We start from the raw sequence: 20,013 nt of genomic DNA, 5'->3' as shown, positions 1-20,013 counted from the left end.
ATATTTAGTTTGTGGCTCAGTCTATCCAGAATCTTCATTCTAGTGTATCAACAGTAAATTTATTTAATTATGTTTATTTTATAAAGTAATATAAATAACTAAATAGTATACTAATATCCAGTATAAATATATATATACCCTATTAACTCATATCTTACTATTACTATTATTAAATACTTTAATTTCATTATTGACCAATACCCCCAATAGGGCGCTAGAGAGTGACACACTTTTCAAGAACAATGTGACTCGTGGGGACAGCAATTCTCTGTGTGACCACCAGGGGCGCATAGATACACACTCACACAGATTTTTGTCTTGAAAACGGTCCTCATGAGGACTTCAGAAAAAACTGCATGGGGCGGGTCTAGACACTGTCTGGGAGGTGCCTAGGGGGCTTTGCCGGTGGGGACCTCAATTTAGGTCCCCACGGTGACACGAGTCCCCACGAGTCTGTGTGCATTCAGGTTGAAGTCCCCACCGGGATAGAAGAACAAGAACACACACACACACACACACACACACACACACACACACTCACTCTCTCTCTCTCTCTCTCTCTCTCTCACACACACACACACACACACACACACACACACACACACACACACACACACTCTCTCTCTCTCTCTCTCACACAGACTCACTCACAAAATGTATATGGGTGACCGTGCACCCCAACTCCAGCATTTACTCTCAGGTTGAGGGTGTCTTTGCAAATAACCATGAAGGTTTCCATGTCCTGGATGTTTTCAAAAATGAATGTGAAAGGCTCCATGGCGTCGCAATTCATCGACTCCATCAGCACCCTCCACGCTTTCATTTGGTCATCATGATCCATCAACATGTATGATGGTTCTTGCACCTGGCCAGTGAAAAGCCCAACACTGTTCCTCACAATGTATTCTGCCTGGTACATATGTTTCAATGTGAGGGGCAGCTCCTCCACTTCTACCTGCTCCTCCTATGATAAAGCAAATACCATAAATTAAGACTACACTACAACATACAATGTTCAAAAGGGGCCTAAAGACATCTTTTCAACAAATTAAATAGTTATTATGAGTTATGGTTTGTATATTATTGAATTTTCATTAGGCTAATAATTGCAAACCTTTGTATTGTTTTTATTTGTAAGCCACTTTGGACAAAAGCATCTGCTAACTCCATATATAAAACCATAACATGCATAAAGTAAATACAGATAGGTCTCACAAAATTAGAATATTGTGGAAGTTGTCAATTTCAATAATTCAAATGTAAAACGTGAAACTAATACATATAGATTCATTAGACACTATGCAAAATATTTCTATTATGTGTGTTCATTTTGATTACTACGGCTTATGTCTAAAGAAAACACAACATTCAGTATCTCACAAAATTAGAATATCACATACAACCAATAAAAAAACAAGAATTTTTAATACAGAAATGTCGGTCTTCTGAAAAATATGTTCACGTATATGCGCTAAATACTTGGTTGGGCCTCCATTTGCTTGAAATACTGCATCAGTGTGACGAGGTATGAAGGCAATCCACATGTGGCACTGCTGAGGTGTTATGGAAGCCTAGGTTTCTTTAAAACCTGCATTGTTGTATCTTGTACCTCCGATCTTCCTGTTGGCAATGCCACATAGATTCCCTTTGGGGTTAGGGTGAGACGAGTTTGCAGGGCAATCAAGCACAATGACTCCTTGGTCATTAAACCAGGTATTGGTACTTTTGGCAGTGTGGGCAGGTTCCAATTTCTGAAATTCTGGATATTTCAGTTTAATTTTTATTAATTTGCAAAAACCTCTACAATTCTGTATTTTGCTGTCACTATGGGGTACTGAGTGTAGATTAAGAAGAAAGAAAATTAACAAATGTCTCTAGGAGATGGCTGCAATGTAACAAAGGGTGAAACATTGACCACGTTTACATGCACCCTCAATGCGATTATAATGGGATTTGAGCAATAATGCAATTATACTTTACCTCATGTAAACACAATACTTGCTAATGTGATTAATCTCATAATCGTATCAACTATAATCGTATTATACCATTGGCTGTTTAAATACTCGATTCTGATTGGCTGGAAGGTGTGCAGTAAAACCGTTTAATGCACAGGTAGTTCCGGTCAGTTTGATTACAGTTTGAAATTAATCCGCTACATTGGTAACCATAGTAACACAGATACACTTGCAAGCAGAGAGAGAGACGCATGTGAAAACGTTTATTTAGGTAGGCTAAATGGATGATTTTTGCATATCGTTTAATTTGTATGGTGAATATGGCAACTCTGAGAAACGGGCCCAGGCACAAGACGAAATAGAAGACTTGGAGAAGACGTTGAATGACAAAAAGCGGCACAAAGAATTAACAATAAATACATGACATGATTAGTTCAAATAAAGATTGCCTTGTCACTGTCAGTGTTGCCTGTCATTCATAAATAATTGTAATAAATCCATTAAAGAATCATTAAGATAGCTATATGCTTAAGCAACGAGGGTTAGCTGCTAGACTTTAAAGAAGAGAAGCACACTGTAACTCGCGCACGCATCACTCTCTCTCTCTCTCTGTTCCTTCTTCAGTTCTCTGTCTCTCTCTTTTAATAATGAATTTAAATAAATGTAAATTTATTTAAATAAATGCAATCCGATTGCTCTACTTTATTTAAAGCGGACGGAGTGCAAGAACTGACGAGCCTTAACTTAAGAAATAACCGTCATTTTTACATGTCTGTTAAAAAATTACACTGTAAACATCAGTTACAGCTTTAACTTATTTTTAACTTGGCAAATAACCAAGGTATAAGCGTAGGTCCGCTTCGCGTCGGGTGGTTCTTCGCCTCTACGTCGTGCATTAAAATCCTTTAATGCATGGCTAGCCGTGGATTATCCCTTACTTAAAACACAGTTTTTAATTGCAGTATGCGGCCATGTAAACACTTTAATCGCTCTAACTGAAGTGTGCATGTGTGTGTCACGCACCTTAAGCGCGTATTCATTTTAAACTTGACATTAGGAAGTTTTCCCTGAACTCTGTCACGCGACTCACTGTCAGCAGTCTGCCTTCATCCAGAAACAGTGCAAATAATGTGACAGCAGTGTATAAAACTATTACAGGCACAACATAATATTTCTGTCTATCACGGCACAGAATAACAAAATACGTCCACAAGAACTCGTTTGTTATTTAACGTTCGTAAATTAAAACAGTGGACAGTATGAGTTCATCATTTGTGCTCTGCATTGGGCTATGTGTGAATAATCCGAAAATAAAAACATGTAAACAATGTAAACATCTTACTGCGATTAACTCCTTACTCTGATCATTGGAAATAATGGCATTATTGGTGTACATTTGACCCACTTGACTTGAACTGTTTGTTACGATCTTCTATTTTTGAATATATCACGTGATGTAACATGTTGTATAAATCTATATAATGTATCAGTTTCAAGATTGACATTTAATTCAGTAATTCACACACTTTTCCACAATATTCAATTTGTTTGAGACCTACCTGAGAATGCATACATGAAAATGGTTGTCTGGTTAGTTTGGCCATACCTTGACTATTTGGGGTCGAGAAATCCTATAAATAGGTGGTAGGGTGCCTGCCATCAGCTGTTCTGCTTCCTCGGTCCAGAAAGCAAAGCGCTGCCCGAAGTTCTGCCCATGCCTATTCAAAAGTATGGTACGTTTAATGTAGCATAATTGTAAAGCAGACCAATGTTTTACTGCTTGAAATGTGTCCTACCTTGCGATCGAGAATTTCTCCAGAATCTGGAGACACCACCACTTCCGAATAGATGGTATGTCAGTCTGTAATACACATGTAATATTGGAGTCTTGCATTGTTTGTTTTTTAACATTCTTGGATACATATATTCCATGAATTACAACTTACATCCAAAAAGTGAAACATGGCACCAGTACAGATGCAGAGGGCATACTGTTAAAGAGAAAAATAATGATTATAGAGATTTAGGACAAACAGGAAAAAATTAATAGAAATTGTATAAGTTTACCATAAGCATGAATATCCCACAGCTCTGTCCATCTGACTGAACTGGAAATGGCTGAAAAGTAATATACAGTTACTCAGATGTGATGTTGACAACCATATAATGTCCGCTGAGCAAAATGAAATGGCAAAATTACATAGTAAACAAAGTTACATCAAAATCTTTGCCCGTCTTCTCCACCCATGGTCCATTAGCCACTGCTCCTGCAAGTTGTCTGGAAAAAAATATATGCAAAACTGAATCCATAGAACAAGTTTTTTTCCTCAAACCTGAAGCCAGAGAACAAGGCTTTTCCTCAAACCTGAAGCCAGAGAACAAGGCTTTTACTCAAACCTGAAGCCAGAGAACAAGGCTTTTACTCAAACCTGAAGCCAGAGAACAAGGCTTTTACTCAAACCTGAAGCCAGAGAACAAGGCTTTTACTCAAACCTGAAGCCAGAGAACAAGGCTTTTACTCAAACCTGAAGCCAGAGAACAAGGCTTTTACTCAAACCTGAAGCCAGAGAACAAGGCTTTTACTCAAACCTGAAGCCAGAGAACAAGGCTTTTACTCAAACCTGAAGCCAGAGAACAAGGCTTTTACTCAAACCTGAAGCCAGAGAACAAGGCTTTTACTCAAACCTGAAGCCAGAGAACAAGGCTTTTACTCAAACCTGAAGCCAGAGAACAAGGCTTTTACTCAAACCTGAAGCCAGAGAACAAGGCTTTTACTCAAACCTGAAGCCAGAGAACAAGGCTTTTACTCAAACCTGAAGCCAGAGAACAAGGCTTTTACTCAAACCTGAAGCCAGAGAACAAGGCTTTTACTCAAACCTAAAGCCAGAGAACAAGGCTTTTACTCAAACCTAAAGCCAGAGAACAAGGCTTTGCCTGAACAGGATATCAGTCCATTTCACTCAGTTTGATCTGTATTTGTTAAGGCTGTTACAGTGTCATCAGATTGAAGATTTTCAGAGTGCTGTTCAGGCTTAACTGGATGAAAAAAAAAATGTAGAAAACACCCCCTATCATGTATTAACTTTAACTCCCATAGTAGCATGTAACTACATGCACTTTCTGTTCTCTGTGTTAGCCTTATTCGGTCACAGGTCAAACCTTGCTAATGTCCTCTGCTTATGCGTTTCAAACCTAAATATGGTTCGGTATTTCTCATCTCCAAACCCATTTGGACATAATGAGTCCAGAAAAATAGCCTCCTTCTTAGCAACTAATAACACCTGTGAAGAACATGCCCTATTAATGTCAGCAATAGGGGCACCAACTGGTTTAAAAATAGAGGAAAAACTAAAAAACAATGTAACTGTACACAAAGCATGTAGTGGCTTGCTGTTTGTGACCCCCTAGACCATGCTGGCAAAATGATGATGTCTTTAGATTCCACATTGTCCTATGAAAAAAAAAAAAACTATGTTCAGATCTCCTTTGACATATCTTTACTTAAAGGGATAGTTCACTTTGAAATAAATTTTTGGTATGTTTTAGCTTACCTCAAATTGTTTAATTTGGACTTTGTGCATGCTGTTTTGAGACCGTGACCATAGACCTGCATTATATGACTGACAGACAAGAACGGTTTGCCCTAAAAATATCAAAATTGAAACTACTCCGGAAAAAAAGACACCTACATCTTGGATGCCTTTGAGGTAAGCTAAAACATACCAAAAAATAATTTCAAAGTGAACTATCCCTTTAAAGAGGTGTATCTGCTGGACTTGTCAACACATTATGCAACTTACCGGCAAACTAGGTTCCCTTAGTTTCCATTTAGGGACTTCAAATAGGTCAGCAATGTGGACATCCATTCCCTGAATAAAATTGTATGTTTTTATTTCGGCTCCCATGTTAACAGGTTAGAGCTTGCACACTGCCTGCGTGACACGCGTCTCAGGCGCGGCATGAGCCGCGCGGAAAACGCATGCATGCTTGAAATAGAACCGACGCCTATTTTTCACGCGACACGCAAGCGTCTTGGAAGCGTTTCCAAGCAAAATTTAATAGGAAAAGATGTTTATATGACATTTTGACACGAATACATATTAATAAATGTAATTTTGATGTTTGAAAGTGTCTAGGGTTTGACATAAATGCAAATATAAATGCAATTTAAAAAAATATTATTGATTGTCAAATACTGCACCTGTCAATACAGAACGAAATATTCTATAGTCTATATTGCCGTCAACACTGCCCGACGTTGTCTTTGCTTCTATATATTTATGTTTAACATGAAGTATCCTTCCACAACTCTCCCCCCATATGTCAAATATATCACCAATGAGGCTTATCATATGTCACCTAGCAGCAGCAGCGCCGCGCCAGACACGCTTCTGGTGTGCAAAGACATGGAAAACGCCACGCACACGCCACGCAGCTGACACGCAACAGAAACGCCACGCTCACACCACGCAGCCAGTGTGTCACCGGCCTTACACGTCAACACGCATCACACATGACCAGCGTCGGCCAATAGTGAGCCTACGTGATGACATGTAACACAGACGCGCTGCGCAAAAACACTAGAGGCCCAGAGAGAAGGAAATGAATAGTGGAATAAAGTCGTTATTTTTGTTTACTTTTTGCACACAAAAAGTATTCTCGTCGCTTGATAAACTTAAGGTTGAGCCACTGATGTCACATAGACTACTTTGATGTCTGTATTGCCTTTCTGGACGTGAACAGTATGCTGTCCATTGACTTTAATGGAGGAACAGAAAGCTCTCGAACAAAATCTAAAATATCTTAAACTGTGTTCTGAAGATGAACGGAGGTCTTACAGGCTTGGAACGACATGAGGGTGAGTCATTAATGACATAATTTTCATTTTTGGGTGAACTAACCCTTTAAGATGCATCACAGTTTCATGTCTATAGTGCTGTCCCATGAAAAGTATTTGGAAAAAATGTGAGAGGTGTACTCACTTTTCCACAAATTTATGTGCAAGTCATCAAGGTAAATACAAATACATACATGTCTCCTGGCTGCCTCCTCTACCAGCCTGAAGCATGCATTCCCAATCTGAAAGCACAGAATGTTTTGCATAATTACAATAAAGGCATTAGAACCATCCAAACTCTTTACGGCAATATCCACTTACATTGCTCTCCACCTGTTTGTCTAGCCCCAGGCTCCAAAAGTCCTCCCTTTGAAGACAAACTGGGCCATCCAGAACAACAATTTCTTTTGCTGGACGTGTTCTGTCCAGCACATAGGTCAGCTAGAAATAAAAAAACCTCTGTTAGGAATGAGCAATTATGCATTTATTATTTAAAGCACACCAACAAGCTGTGCATGTGAACAATCCCGTTTGTTTTGGCACTCACCACTTGTTCTTGCTGAGGACACAACCTCTTGGACCACAGTGGACCTTTATTGGCATACTGGTGGTCCACCAGTCCAATGTCTTCTGCATTTTGGCTGCCCTCAGATTCATGGCTATGATCTACACAACACGAAAGTAAATACTAATCATCATTGTCAAGTGTCATGTTTATATTTGCTATGTCACCAAGTAGGATTATTACAATACCTTGTGGCCGAAAGTAGGGCCTTAACTGAGCAACATTCACTTTCTTTATTTTTCCTGACACAGCCACACTTGCCACACCCTTCTCTGTCAGGGATGTGAGGGTGAATGGCCCTTGGTGGAGATCCTGCAAACAATTTCCCTTCTTCACCTTCTTTTTGGGCTCCCCAATTAGGACCTCGTCCCCTGCCTTAACTGAGCACTGGCGAACCCCTTTCCTTTTCTTTGCCTCAAAAGCCTTTTTTTGTTTCCCCTGTGCCTTTTCAATGTTTTTCCGTACCTTAAAGATAAGAATATATTACTATGCAAACATTCTTATTCAAATTGAACAAGTCATCCGCACAACTCTGAACAAACCGTTTCATTGAGGGCCTTGACTCCAGCTAGTTTTAGCTCCAGCTCCTCCTCTGGGTCTGCCAATTCAAAGTCAGAGTCTGTCTCACAGACATTTAATGCCTGTGGTAGACGGGGGTGCCTATTGTACATTAAAAAGTACGGGCTGTACTTGGTGGATCTCTAATTTGAAACAAAAAGTTTTGCATCAAATCACAAAATAAAACTCTTAAAACATGTATGCAATATACGTTATCTAGTTATTTTGAATAATAACCTGTTTTGCAGTGTTTATTCCATAAACTATGGCCTGCAGGTGGATGTCCCAATCATCATGGTGCTGATTTACATATTTTCTGAGAGTCCTCTTAACATTTTGATTAGTTCTCTCATCCTTCAACAAAGAAAGGAATTACTACATGCACTTTAGTATACATTGGCTAAAGTTGACTTTACTGTTTTGCAGGATGTCATGATGGCACACTTACTTGGCCGTTTGACTGGGGATGGTATGCACTTGTGATGGCATGTTTGATGTTCAGCGCCGCAAATATGTGTGCATTAAGCTGTACATAATTCAGACACACATGGTTATTTTCAATATTTGTTGGTCTCAGAAATGACCAATGACCGCTTAAAACAGCGTGAATTGTGATGACGTCATATGTCCTGTGTGAAGGGGGTAAAGGGAGCGGGTATTAAAGACACATACCTCGTTAACAAATGCACGGCCCCTGTCAGTGATGATTTTCCGGACCATACCAAATTTGTAGAGGTTTGACACAAGTGCCTCAGCCACCTCAGTGCTGGAGCCACACTTTAAAGGCTCAGCGATTACCCACTTCGTGAAGAGGTCTGTCACCGTGAGGACGTATTGATGGTCTTTCATAGTTTTTTTCAGTGGACCAATGAGGTCCATACCGACCACCTCCCACGGCTCTTTCACCTGTAGAGATATGTAATATTACCACATCACCTAACTTGTTGCTTCAAGTGGTACACCAAGGTAAGCTCTACCTTAATAGGGTGAAGGGCAGGAGACACAGTCTTTATGGGGTCGTTCTTTTGGCATCTGTGACAGCTTTTGACCTGATGGATACATTTATTATTTAGACCAAATAATTATCTGAAGTCAAACAAAGCCACTAAATCAATTCATTGCCTGAGAGACAGTGTTAAATTCCATGAAAGTTCCAAAAAAGTACCCAGTCTGCCACATCTGCCTTTATATTATCCCAGTAGTACCCCACAACAATCCGGTCCATGGTCGCCCTCACGCCCCCATGGTTCCCTGTGCCAGGGTTGTTGTGGCACTCCTCCAGGACAGCCCGCCTCTGCTCATCAGACAGCACAACCAGCCTCATGAATTGAGCACTGGGGCCAGTGTAGAATAATTTACTTTCTGTGATAGACAAACAATGTTTGTTAATGTTATGTAATGATTTTGATGCTTTGTTTGGTATTACAATACAGCACTTATGTGCACGTGTCTTTGTTCAGGGATGCAAACATTTGTGGCGAAAAAATCTTGGCGGTTACTATGTCTGACTAGATGGAACGTTACTGACATGCTCACACATGTTAACTAAAACAGTGCTAATATTAGGGCTGGGTATCGTTAAAAAAATTTCGATACCAATACCGATACCTTGACTCCGGTTCCTGAACGATACTTTTTTGATACCAATTTTATGAAATCCATTTTTAACAAGATTACATAACACATTACCTCAGAAAACTTTGGTTTTATTTTGACTCATGCTCCTTAGCCAGTGCACTTTTTTTTTTTTATATAAAGAAAGAGCTCATGATCACCAAAGCTGAATTTGTTTGGTCAAAAATACAGTAAAACTTGTAACATTGTGACATAGTATTACAATTTAAAATCTTATTTGAATATATTTCAAAATGTAATTTATTCCTGTGATGTCAAAGCTGAATTTTCAAAATCATTACTTCAGTGTCACATCCTTCAGACATATGAAAACAGTTTGCTGCCTAATATTTTGGAAACTATGCTAAATGTTTTCATGATTCTTTGATGAATAAGAATTTCAAAAGAACAGCATTTATTTGAAACAGAAATCTTTTGTAACATTAAGCATGTTTTAAGTTCACGATTTTTATCCCTTTTCCTTACTGAAAAAATAAATAATCTGACCAACACATTTTTAAACGTGCAGTAGGTCATTATTACAATATAAATACTGTCAGAGTGATCAACAAGGTACTTCTTCATTTACCAGTCAAAGACGGAGCAACTTAGGTTACTGCTCTTATGTTTACTCGTGCACTGTCAAGGGCTTCATCATAACGTTATCTGTCGCGGTACCGTCTTTGGAGCAATTATTTTACCGCAAATACTGCATCGCGCGCTGTTGGCATTGAGCCTGGAGAAATGTAGGCACACTTTTGATCGACTTTTCAACATCTTTAGGGTATTGTATAGCAGCTATGTGCTCGCGTCTCATTGAGTTATGTGCGTGGAGAGTTTGTGTGCGCGCGCGTCTCATATTAGGAACTTATGTTTTAGGTGTGTCGTTGTGCATTTCTAATGTATTTGTTTAAGCACCGACTTTGACGAGTTATATCCCTTTAGGTATCGAAATATTGTACCGAACAAGATGTAATTTTTCGATGATAGGCAATTCGGTCGGTCTAAAAAGTTTCGAACGAGTAATGTATTATTTCAAATGCCCACACTGACTTACCTCTTATAACGAAATTTGCAGCCATTCGTGAGACCTTCTTCTTCAATGCCACATCCACTAACCCGTCAACCAAATATTGCCTAACGGCATCGTAAAGGGCAAACTTCTCGTTTCCTCCGCTGAACTCCATTTTCTTTCGCTCTGAGTGAATTAATTCTCGCGGTAAAAATATGCGCATGCGTGGAACAGATCGTGCAGTGTCGTAAATCATCGCAAAATAGAATTATCATTTGCGCATGCGCGTTTTCTACTGCGTCTACTACGCATGCGTAGAACGGATCGTGCAGGTGGAACGAATCGTGTACCCACACATACCACTGCGCAGCCTGTTCACGCAGACATCATACGTCATCAGCGCGTTTCACGTACACACTGTGCAGACAGAGCGAGAATGGCAGGGCAATTACCTAACTTGCCTTCTGAACCGACAAGTGGATAGTATCTACATTTCAGGTTTGACAGTACAGTTCTATGTACCGCTGACTTTGCCCTATGCAGATAATTCAGTGAGATTCGACTGTGTTGCCAACATGTCCTGAAATCGCAAATAAAGCTGAAATACTTCAACTTCTGAATCTCAACTGGAATAATTGCACAATCACATATCACATACACATTACGGATGTATGGAAGCAAGCGCTTCTTCTGTTTCTCCCCTCACTGTACTCTACTGTAAAGTTTTCTCACCACTGAATGACACATGATTCACGTTGTCTCTGATCACGGTCGTCTCGCTTCTTGTCTTGCGACTTCTTTCATGTGTTTTGGAGGAGGCGTGACTGGGCGGCGATTTTCAGGGAGGGTGGGATCGTATGCTTTCAATGCTAACATTAGCAGGCTAAAGTTAGCATTTCCCAGATTTCCCACCTATTGCAGCTTTAATGTTCACGATTTACAATCAATTTTGACAGCTCATATTTTAGACAGTTTAGACAGCGAGAGAGCACGCGAAAGTGCAAGAAAGAGAGGTGAAGTTATGCCGGAATGCCCTTGCTTCGTAATTAGCAGACGTGCACGCGCTTCATCATCCACCGCACTGCGCTAAACGCCTCTTTCGCGCCGCAGAACCTCCAGACGCGCGTAAACACGTCTTTACATTGACTTAACACTGAAATCACTCGCACCAGATGCTCTATTCGCGTTTGGTGTGAACGCAGCATAAGGACAATATAACGTTACAGATCTTTTATGAAGTCAGCTTGACCACTCAGCAGAAATGCTTGTATCTGAACATGCCACACGCTGTCTCATATCTACGGAAATGCAATTGTACATATTATACATAGCCTACATATAAATCATATATATATATATATCACTAGCGTAGCCAGAAAAAAAGTAGGCCTATCTGGGTGTGCATAAGAAAAACATTTATTGTCAGATTAATGAGCAATAAACCCAGACTCTGCGTATCACTAACTTTACAGAATAGACTATGCTGATGTGTAAAACTATACATGTATATATAAATATATGTGTGTGTGTGTGTATATAATTGCATTTATTTATTTAATATTAAACAATAAATAGAACCCAAAAGCATTGACAAATAATTTTTCCTCCCCCCCCCCCTTCACCATGTCCCTTTGGGGCTCCGTAGTAGATATAAGACTGTGTAGCGTGTTCAGAGATAAGCATTTCTACTGAGTGGTCAAAAAAGTCTTGACTTCATATCAGATCTGTAGGTTGTATATCTAGGTTGAATTGTCCTTGATAGGCAAGCATAATTTTGCATTGACATACATAAAAAGGGTCATTTACAGTAGCAGTAACAGCAGATTTGATTGATAGGAAAACCCAAGCCCTGTCTCTAATGCTTGATGCATACCTACACAGGCAATGCATAATGCTTTGCCAGTCATTGAGGGATGGATAAACTTGCTCTGAAAAGTACAATAAGCTAAGTACATCTGCTGCAGTCACTGATTTTCAACATCAGGGTGAATGTACAGTCAAAACATTCATGCACGCTTCTGCTGTGTGCTGTCAAATGCTTTCAGCTTAGTGCACAAGATGCCTTTGATTAAACTGATGCTGGTAAGCCACATCCTATCAGTTCTACATACATGCTCGCAAGACTTGTATCAATGTGGTGTAAACTGCACAACAATCTCACTTAAAAACACCAGACACATCTGACAATTGTTGCTTTAAGTAAAATACAGAATACTGTAAATGAAACTGCAAATCTAAACATCAACAATACATGTTAAATGTGAAGGAAATGTAATTTTATATATTTTATATGTTGTGCATGTGTGTTCTCAGAGATTTCTTTAAGCCCCAACTCGCCAGTGCTTCCTCCAGACATCCTGAAATACCCAGCAGACTTTGACATGGAGAGATGTGTAGAATGTGACAAACATAAAGGTAAAACTCTTTGGTTTCCTCGAGTTTTCCTCTGATAATCACACACGTGCAAAAAAAAAAAAAAAAAGGGATTGTTCCTCCTTGCACATATACACTAAATATATTCCATTATTTGTTCATACACACCTCTCTGTAAAATATTTATTTACATCAGGGGTCTTTTGGACAGGAACAGGAAGATCTATTGTTTTATCTCAAACTAATTTTTGTAGAAATGTTTTACAATATGTATATTTTTGTAGGAACCGCTTAAAATGCAATGCAAACACTTACGCATACATTATTATGTAAGAGGGTGTGGGGGAAAAAGTCCTGAAAAGGTTAAAGACAGTATACATATTGTCTTTAGTCATTGACATTATGAAATCCGAGCTGTAAAGCAAATATTTAGAAAAGCAGATTATTCTACTTCTGTATTTTCATTTATCTGAATCCAATGCTGACTCCAACAATTTTTTATTGAAATTTGAAATGTATTTGTACAAAATAATGAATTTAATCACAAATGAGAGGACCGAATGCTTTTGAATGCATTTGTATATATTTAACATCATTAACCCAGTACCTCTACTTTTCTAAAGCTGTTACTCTCACAGAGCATTCTAGAATCTTACCGAACATTCCTACAGTATGAATACATTCAGGAGAGTTTCGAAATGAGCAATACCAAATTTGTGATGACTTAAGATATGGCTTTGCGTCACTGTATAAAACAATTTGCAGTTTCCTTTGAACTCGTCTGATCTTATCAACTCATAGACAGGAGGATATAAAACCACATAGACGTCGTCTTTCACGGCATGTCAAATAATCTAGTAGGGTTTTGCTGTTTTGGCCTCCCACGACTCCTACACTTTCCTCCTTCGTTAATTTGGTGCGGGCGATAAAGTATTTGATGTCTCTGCTAAACATGGGGCCTGAATCGCATCCTGTTCTAAAACCAGTCATATTGTGACAACAGGTACAGAGTTTCCGGTTTGTACAGTAAGCAGCTTTTCTGGTCTGATCTCATAAGGCGAATTTACGGGAAACTGATTACACCTGATCTGGACATTTTTCACATGTTAGTCACATTTATTGGACATTTATTGTTAATCACATGATCCTTCAGAAATCATCGTCATTTAACGCTGTTGAAACAGAAATGCTAAGACAGACCACTCTGGTAAAATAATAGGCTATCTGAATAAGCATGTAAAGGGAGTTTAAAATACTTATAAGTTTATTGAGATGAGCCAATCACTTATTAAGAATTTTCTTTTTTTCTTCCTCAGCTGAAAATTACACAGACATGGACAGTAGCATACAGTGTGATGGAGTGATGTCATTGATGATGTCAGAAAAATACAGCCAATCAACTGCCGCAAATGGATATACAGACAGCCTGCATCAATCCCTTTATCAGTCGCAACCACAGGAGTCTGAATGGACCGATGAACTTTGACACATTAACTCCATGTTATTAACCTGACAAATATACAGTGAAGAATAATGTGTGTTAACAAAAATCTAAAGTGTGGTTTTATCTATAAGTGTAGAAGCTTTACTTCTGTTCTGGTAAAATGTGTGTAAATAACTAGATTTTATTTTTCACAGTAAAAATACATCTAATAGGCCTACTGTACATTCTACAATATTCAAGATGAATGAAAAACTTAACATTGTCTTTAGTTAACAGTATTTTGTTGTTGTTTTTTCAGATGTTAATGTTGTTTAATAAAAAAATTGTATTTGTGGGATTCAAATATGTACAAAGCAAAGAGATGAAGACTAGCACGTGTCATACCATGTCTTACCAGAAGAGGGCGCAATAGACTTCAAGCTTGTTCTTTTAAACTTCTGTTAGACCGAGATATTCTCACAATTAAATCTCACTGGCGAACCTGTCAGTCGGTCAAAAGCACGTACTTCACTACAAAGCAAAACATATGCGCTAAAACAAGCTTGTCCTTTATTGGTGATTGAAATAATCATTCTTAGCAAACTCCTTTTCCAAGTCTTTTGTCGAACCCTAGAGGCAAAATGAGGGAACTGCAAGGTGGAAGCCATTTAATTTGTCACTGGCTGGTTGAAAGATATATCGTTCAAAAAAGGTAAGGTTTTTGAAAGAAATTAATAAGTGCTCACATAGGCTGCATTTATTTGATAAAAAATAGAGAACAAATAAACAGTAATATTATGAAATATTCCCGTGTGATGGCAAAGCTGAATTTTCAGCAATCATTAGGCCTACTCCAGTCTTCACACATTATTCTTTTAGAAATCATTCTAATATGCTCATTTGGTTCACCAAGAAATATTTCTTATCAATATTTAAAACAGTTGTGCTGCTTAATACTTTTGTGGAAACTTTTTTTCAGGATTCTTCTGAAAAAATTCAAAATAACACCATTTATTTTAAAAGAAATTAACATTATTAATGTCTTTACATCCTTGCTGAATACAAGTGTGTGTATAAACACACCCATTTGTTTCACTATATTACTGAAGACATTGCATAGACTTCCATTGATTTTATATCAGGTCAATGATATTTTCTATTACGTAACCTAACCCCTACCTCTAAACCAGAAACCTGCAAAACACTAGATTGAAATAAAAACATGTTTTGGCTGATTTAAAAGCCTTTTTAACTAGTGAAGACCAGTCAAATGTTCTTACTATATGGTTGTCATGATATTTCACTGTATTGGCCCTCACAAGTATAGCCAAACCTGTACACAATTATTGAATATGAAACTATGTTGGCCAACCCTATTACAAAATAACTACTGGTAACTGAAAATAATTACCGCAAAGAAGGATTGCTATTAGTAATGCTCTGATAAGAAATATATTCATACAAACAGAATTTTTTAGTAATATAAATGGTTGTATTCTAGAGTGGACAAATACAATAACATGACCTAAAATTTCAGACAATACATATTTCAGCACTTTTAGACAATGTTTGACTACAGCAAATAATCAAAATTTCAATCACACAGATGTATTAACTCCAATATTATCCAATCATTTGCCAATCCAGGAACAGGACACCGGACATTAAATATAATTTTGGAATCAAGAATTCAAGCTGTACTTGACTAGCTAAACCACTGGCTGATTTAATCACTACTTCTGCTTACTGTAAACATCTGCATAAAATATTCATTTTAGGGTGCCATGAATCCAGCCTGGATCCATATTTTATAGTACCATTCAAAGAGGGTAACAGGGCGCTATTGCCATATTGCTACATGCGCGATCTTCGCATTTTGGTTTGATTGCAACTGTGAGGAAAAAAACTGTGCTTTAAAAGCTGAAACAATTCATAGAGAGGGAACCAATTTCTTCGTTTGTAGTTTTCATTTAAACTGTTTGTTGTGGATCAGGAACAAATCACTGTGGCAATACTGCCTCTTTCTGAGCCCTGAGCTCTAAGAATAATCTGAGCTCAAAACCCCCAGCAAATGGCCCCTTTATTTCTCTCTCTCTCTCTCCCTCTCTCTCTCCATTCTCACTCAGCCTTCTTAAAGACTTGCTTGGCAGTGACACCCTGAGCCCTCATCTCCTGCAGAGAGAGAGAGAGAGAGAGAGAGGGAGAGGGAGAAAAAAGGATGAAGGATGAAGGACATTGAAAGAGATACATAGTAGCCCAGTGATTAAAACTTCGTTCAGGATTAACCCAAGAACTGGAGACATTCAGAGAAGGTCCAATCAACATTATGCTTTTGAGTAAAGCCTTGAATACCAGGTTGCTCCATGGAAACTATTCCTAAAATGAATGTACTATTTCTTTAAATTAAAAGATCTGGTAAATGAAACCAGGCAAGTTTTTTTTTTTTTTTTTTAAGAAGTCTTTTATGCTCACCAAGGCATTTGTTTGATCAAAAATGCCATAAAAATTAACTTAAAATAACTGTATTTTAATAGACTAAATGTCATTTATTCCTGTGATGGCAAAGCTGATTTTTCAACATCAATGTCACATGATCCCTCAGAAATCATTCTAATATGCTGATTTGGTGCTCAAAAAACATTTCTTATTATCATAAATATTCAAAACAGTTGTGCTGCCTAATATTTTCGTGGAAACCATTTTTCAGGATAAACAGAAAATTCAAAAGAACAGCTTTTATTTGAAATAGACCTCTTTTGTAACATTGTAAATGTATTTACAGTCACTTTTGATCAATGCTTTGTGTCCCTGCTGAATAAAACCATTCATTTCTTTAAAAAAAAACTTTAAAGTTTAACACAAAAAGAGCAGTGTCTCTTTAAACTAGCCCACAAAAGCCCCGTCACTCGTCTCATTTAATTCCCTCCTCTTCATCTCCTCTTTCACCTACCCTTTTCATTGTGGCCTGTGTCCTGTCGCTTTTCTCACACTTTTTATAACTGCCTTAGAAATTTATAAAAAAGATAAAGATCATTTTTACCTAGAAAAGCTATACACACACACACTTATAATTCTATGTTATTTAAAAACCTTTCATACAGTTATAGTCCAGTTAACACTGGAAACATATCCTCTGCATATGTAAAGCAGTTTCTCCAAGCCCAGCACAAACCCTACTTGCTTACCAAATGAAGGATGTTTCCTTCTAACCAGTGTGTCCAGCCTCTGCCCTCTTTCTCTCCTCTCTGCACGCAGACCAATTTATCACCGTCCCAGTTCACTGTGGTCTGAAACATATGGAGAGCATTACCCATTAGCACCACACATACCACACTCCTTTGTCTGGTGGTTGTTCCTTTTAAAACGGGCCCAGGTTTCCCACAAATCCATTACAAATGGGTTGACTAGAAAGACAATAATATAAAAATGAGGAGTGCAAATAAAAAAAGAGCCCACAGACCTGGCACTTTCTCCCATCGACTGGTCCCAGGTCCTCAGTGAACTCCTGTCCCAAAGTGAAGTCCATGTCGAAGTTCTTAAAGGTGGTGACTGTCTTTATCTTCATTTCGCCAGTGTTCACATTATGTTCAATATGTTTGCTGGGTTTCAGAATGCAGACGACTTTTCTTAATGCATAATTAACATCTGACGTGAAGAAAAGAAAGATTACATGAAAAGCATTTTGATAAAAAAAAAGAACAATTCTGTCATTATTTCCTTAATTTATTCCATAAAAAAATTCTATTTTTTTTTTTTCTTCAGTGAAACACAAAAGGTGAATTTTTAAGATTTGTTTTGGAATCATAATGATTTTGAGTTCAACTAACTGATTCAATTTTTCTGGTTGCAGTGGTTTACCGCCGGCCACTGGAGAAGATTATCAGTGAGAAACTTAAACATTTCAGTCTGTTTGTCACACAAACTATTGCATGAACTCAGAAGACTTGAAATATGATGTATGAATAATGTTTATGATACTTTTATGCTGCTTGTTATTTTTGAAGCTCAAAAGCTCCATTATTGCAAATGCATGAAAAAAGTGGCAAGCAAGTTATTTGAACATTTCTCACTTTGCGTTCAACAGAAAAAAAAAATAATTCATACGATTTTGCTACATTATGAGGGAACTATTCATTTTTAGGTGCATAACAGCAGGATGAGACCAGTTACAAGGTCAGAAACAATACATTTGATAAACGGTTCAGGGTCAGGCATGTTTCTTCACTTTGAAGAAAAGAAAAAAAAATGTACACACTAAAATGCTATGATCTCGTTTAGGCTTTCTTCCCCACGGCAAGAAGATGATTAGACTGTATTTCATCACATTAACCCAGAATAAAGGGAGGTGCATCCATCAGGTTCACACAAAGGTTTGAGGTAGCCTACATCACAGTCAACAAGCATCAAGTTACAATCAAAGCGAGTCACTGCGGTTCGTTAAGTAAGAATAGACTCTTAATCATACTTACATTATCATATGCTCTTAGATTGCAAAATTGAGAGAGAAAAAAAATGAGAGAAAATTAGAAAATATAAAAAAAATGTTGTAGCTTACCCAAAGCCGCCAGATATTCTTCAAAATTATTCTGGGAAACCATGTGGTAAATGCCAGTATAATTAGGTTTAGACATTCTCGGTTTTTCTTTCCTCCGTTCGAATCGAATCTAACTAAACTTTGTGTGATTTGTGGCTCTGCTGTTGGCTCACTTTTCCCTCTGGTTATCTGGATCTCTATCCGTGTCTCCAGGCAGCACTATCTCATTGTACGCTAGTTAATTTGGTTAAATTGACGCCGTTTCCTACTAACAGCACGCGAAGTGTACCGAGCAGAATCCGTGGTCAGTGTTTCCGGGAATCTTTTCCGTGATGTTCCGTTGCACAATGAGCCATGACCGATCTGAGGTTCGTCCTCTGTAAGTAAACCCGAAAGCAGCGGTGACTCCTCCCAAACCATCTCATTCTGAACAGAACAAATAGCCAAATCCAGCCTCTCTAGGTTTGGGATTGATTTGCAGGCATTAAGGGGAGGTGGACTGGATTTCCAGAGCTTATCAAATTGTAACTTTGTAAAATACACACTAAAAGAATGATTCATTATGACCGTACCCCTTTAAAATATGCCAACTAGGCGTCAACAATTAATAGGCAAATATAAGACTACATAAAGTGTCAGAAAAAATAAAACTTGTTTTATTGTGATCTGTGATGAGTGAATGGTAATTGACCATTTTACATTTTCAGCGAATTAAATCAATTTTAGAAATAGTCATGTATTTAATACATGTGTGATGTGCAAAATATTTTTCAGACTATCTGAATTTGGTGATAGACGTAGGCCTAAAAACAGTTTGAAACCACCATGAAGTCTCAACTCATTTATCAAGGTAAGATAAACATGAACTGAAATCAAATAAAACTTTTATTTTAGCCAGTTTCCAAGACATCTGTTGCCTTGATGTATACAAGAAGTAAAACCAAACACTGAAATAAAACTATTTAGACATTTAGTCAAAAACATAAAATTGCTAAAATGTTTACTAAAATTATTGTAAATAAAAATGTATTCAAAATATTAATAAAATATTGTAACAGAAATTAATATAACATTGCGCATTGTTTGTATCTGACGGTGTGGACCCCCTGCATTTGCTATGTGAGTAAAATGGCAGTTGA

General features: G+C 37.9%; 2 protein-coding genes across 2 annotated transcripts in view; one reads left to right on the top strand and one right to left on the bottom strand.

The window, feature by feature from the left end:
• The window catches only part of LOC308704392 (tumor necrosis factor receptor superfamily member 5), a 34,174-nt gene extending 18,584 nt beyond the window's left edge, over positions 1-15,590 (top strand). Inside the window, exons 7-8 of the mRNA XM_081388626.1 lie at positions 12,858-12,959; positions 14,234-15,590. Coding sequence (XP_081244752.1) covers positions 12,858-12,959; positions 14,234-14,403 — 272 coding nt within the window. The 3' untranslated portion in view covers positions 14,404-15,590. The remainder of the gene's footprint in view (positions 1-12,857; positions 12,960-14,233) is intronic.
• On the bottom strand, positions 14,890-19,335 carry rbp5 (retinol binding protein 1a, cellular). Its single transcript, XM_081388629.1, has 4 exons — positions 18,896-19,335; positions 17,801-17,985; positions 17,526-17,627; positions 14,890-16,512 (listed from the first exon to the last, which is right to left on the bottom strand). The coding sequence occupies exons 1-4, from the start codon at positions 18,969-18,971 to the stop codon at positions 16,459-16,461; spliced, it is 417 nt and encodes a 138-aa protein (XP_081244755.1). The 5' UTR covers positions 18,972-19,335; the 3' UTR covers positions 14,890-16,458.
• Between the last annotated feature and the right edge of the window lie 678 nt (positions 19,336-20,013).

Source organism: Scardinius erythrophthalmus, assembly GCF_964197995.2.
Source record: "Scardinius erythrophthalmus genome assembly, chromosome: 16".
Lineage (NCBI taxonomy): Eukaryota > Metazoa > Chordata > Actinopteri > Cypriniformes > Leuciscidae > Scardinius > Scardinius erythrophthalmus.
The sequence above is the reverse complement of the archived record's forward strand: the minus strand, read 5'-3'. Positions and strand labels throughout refer to the sequence as shown.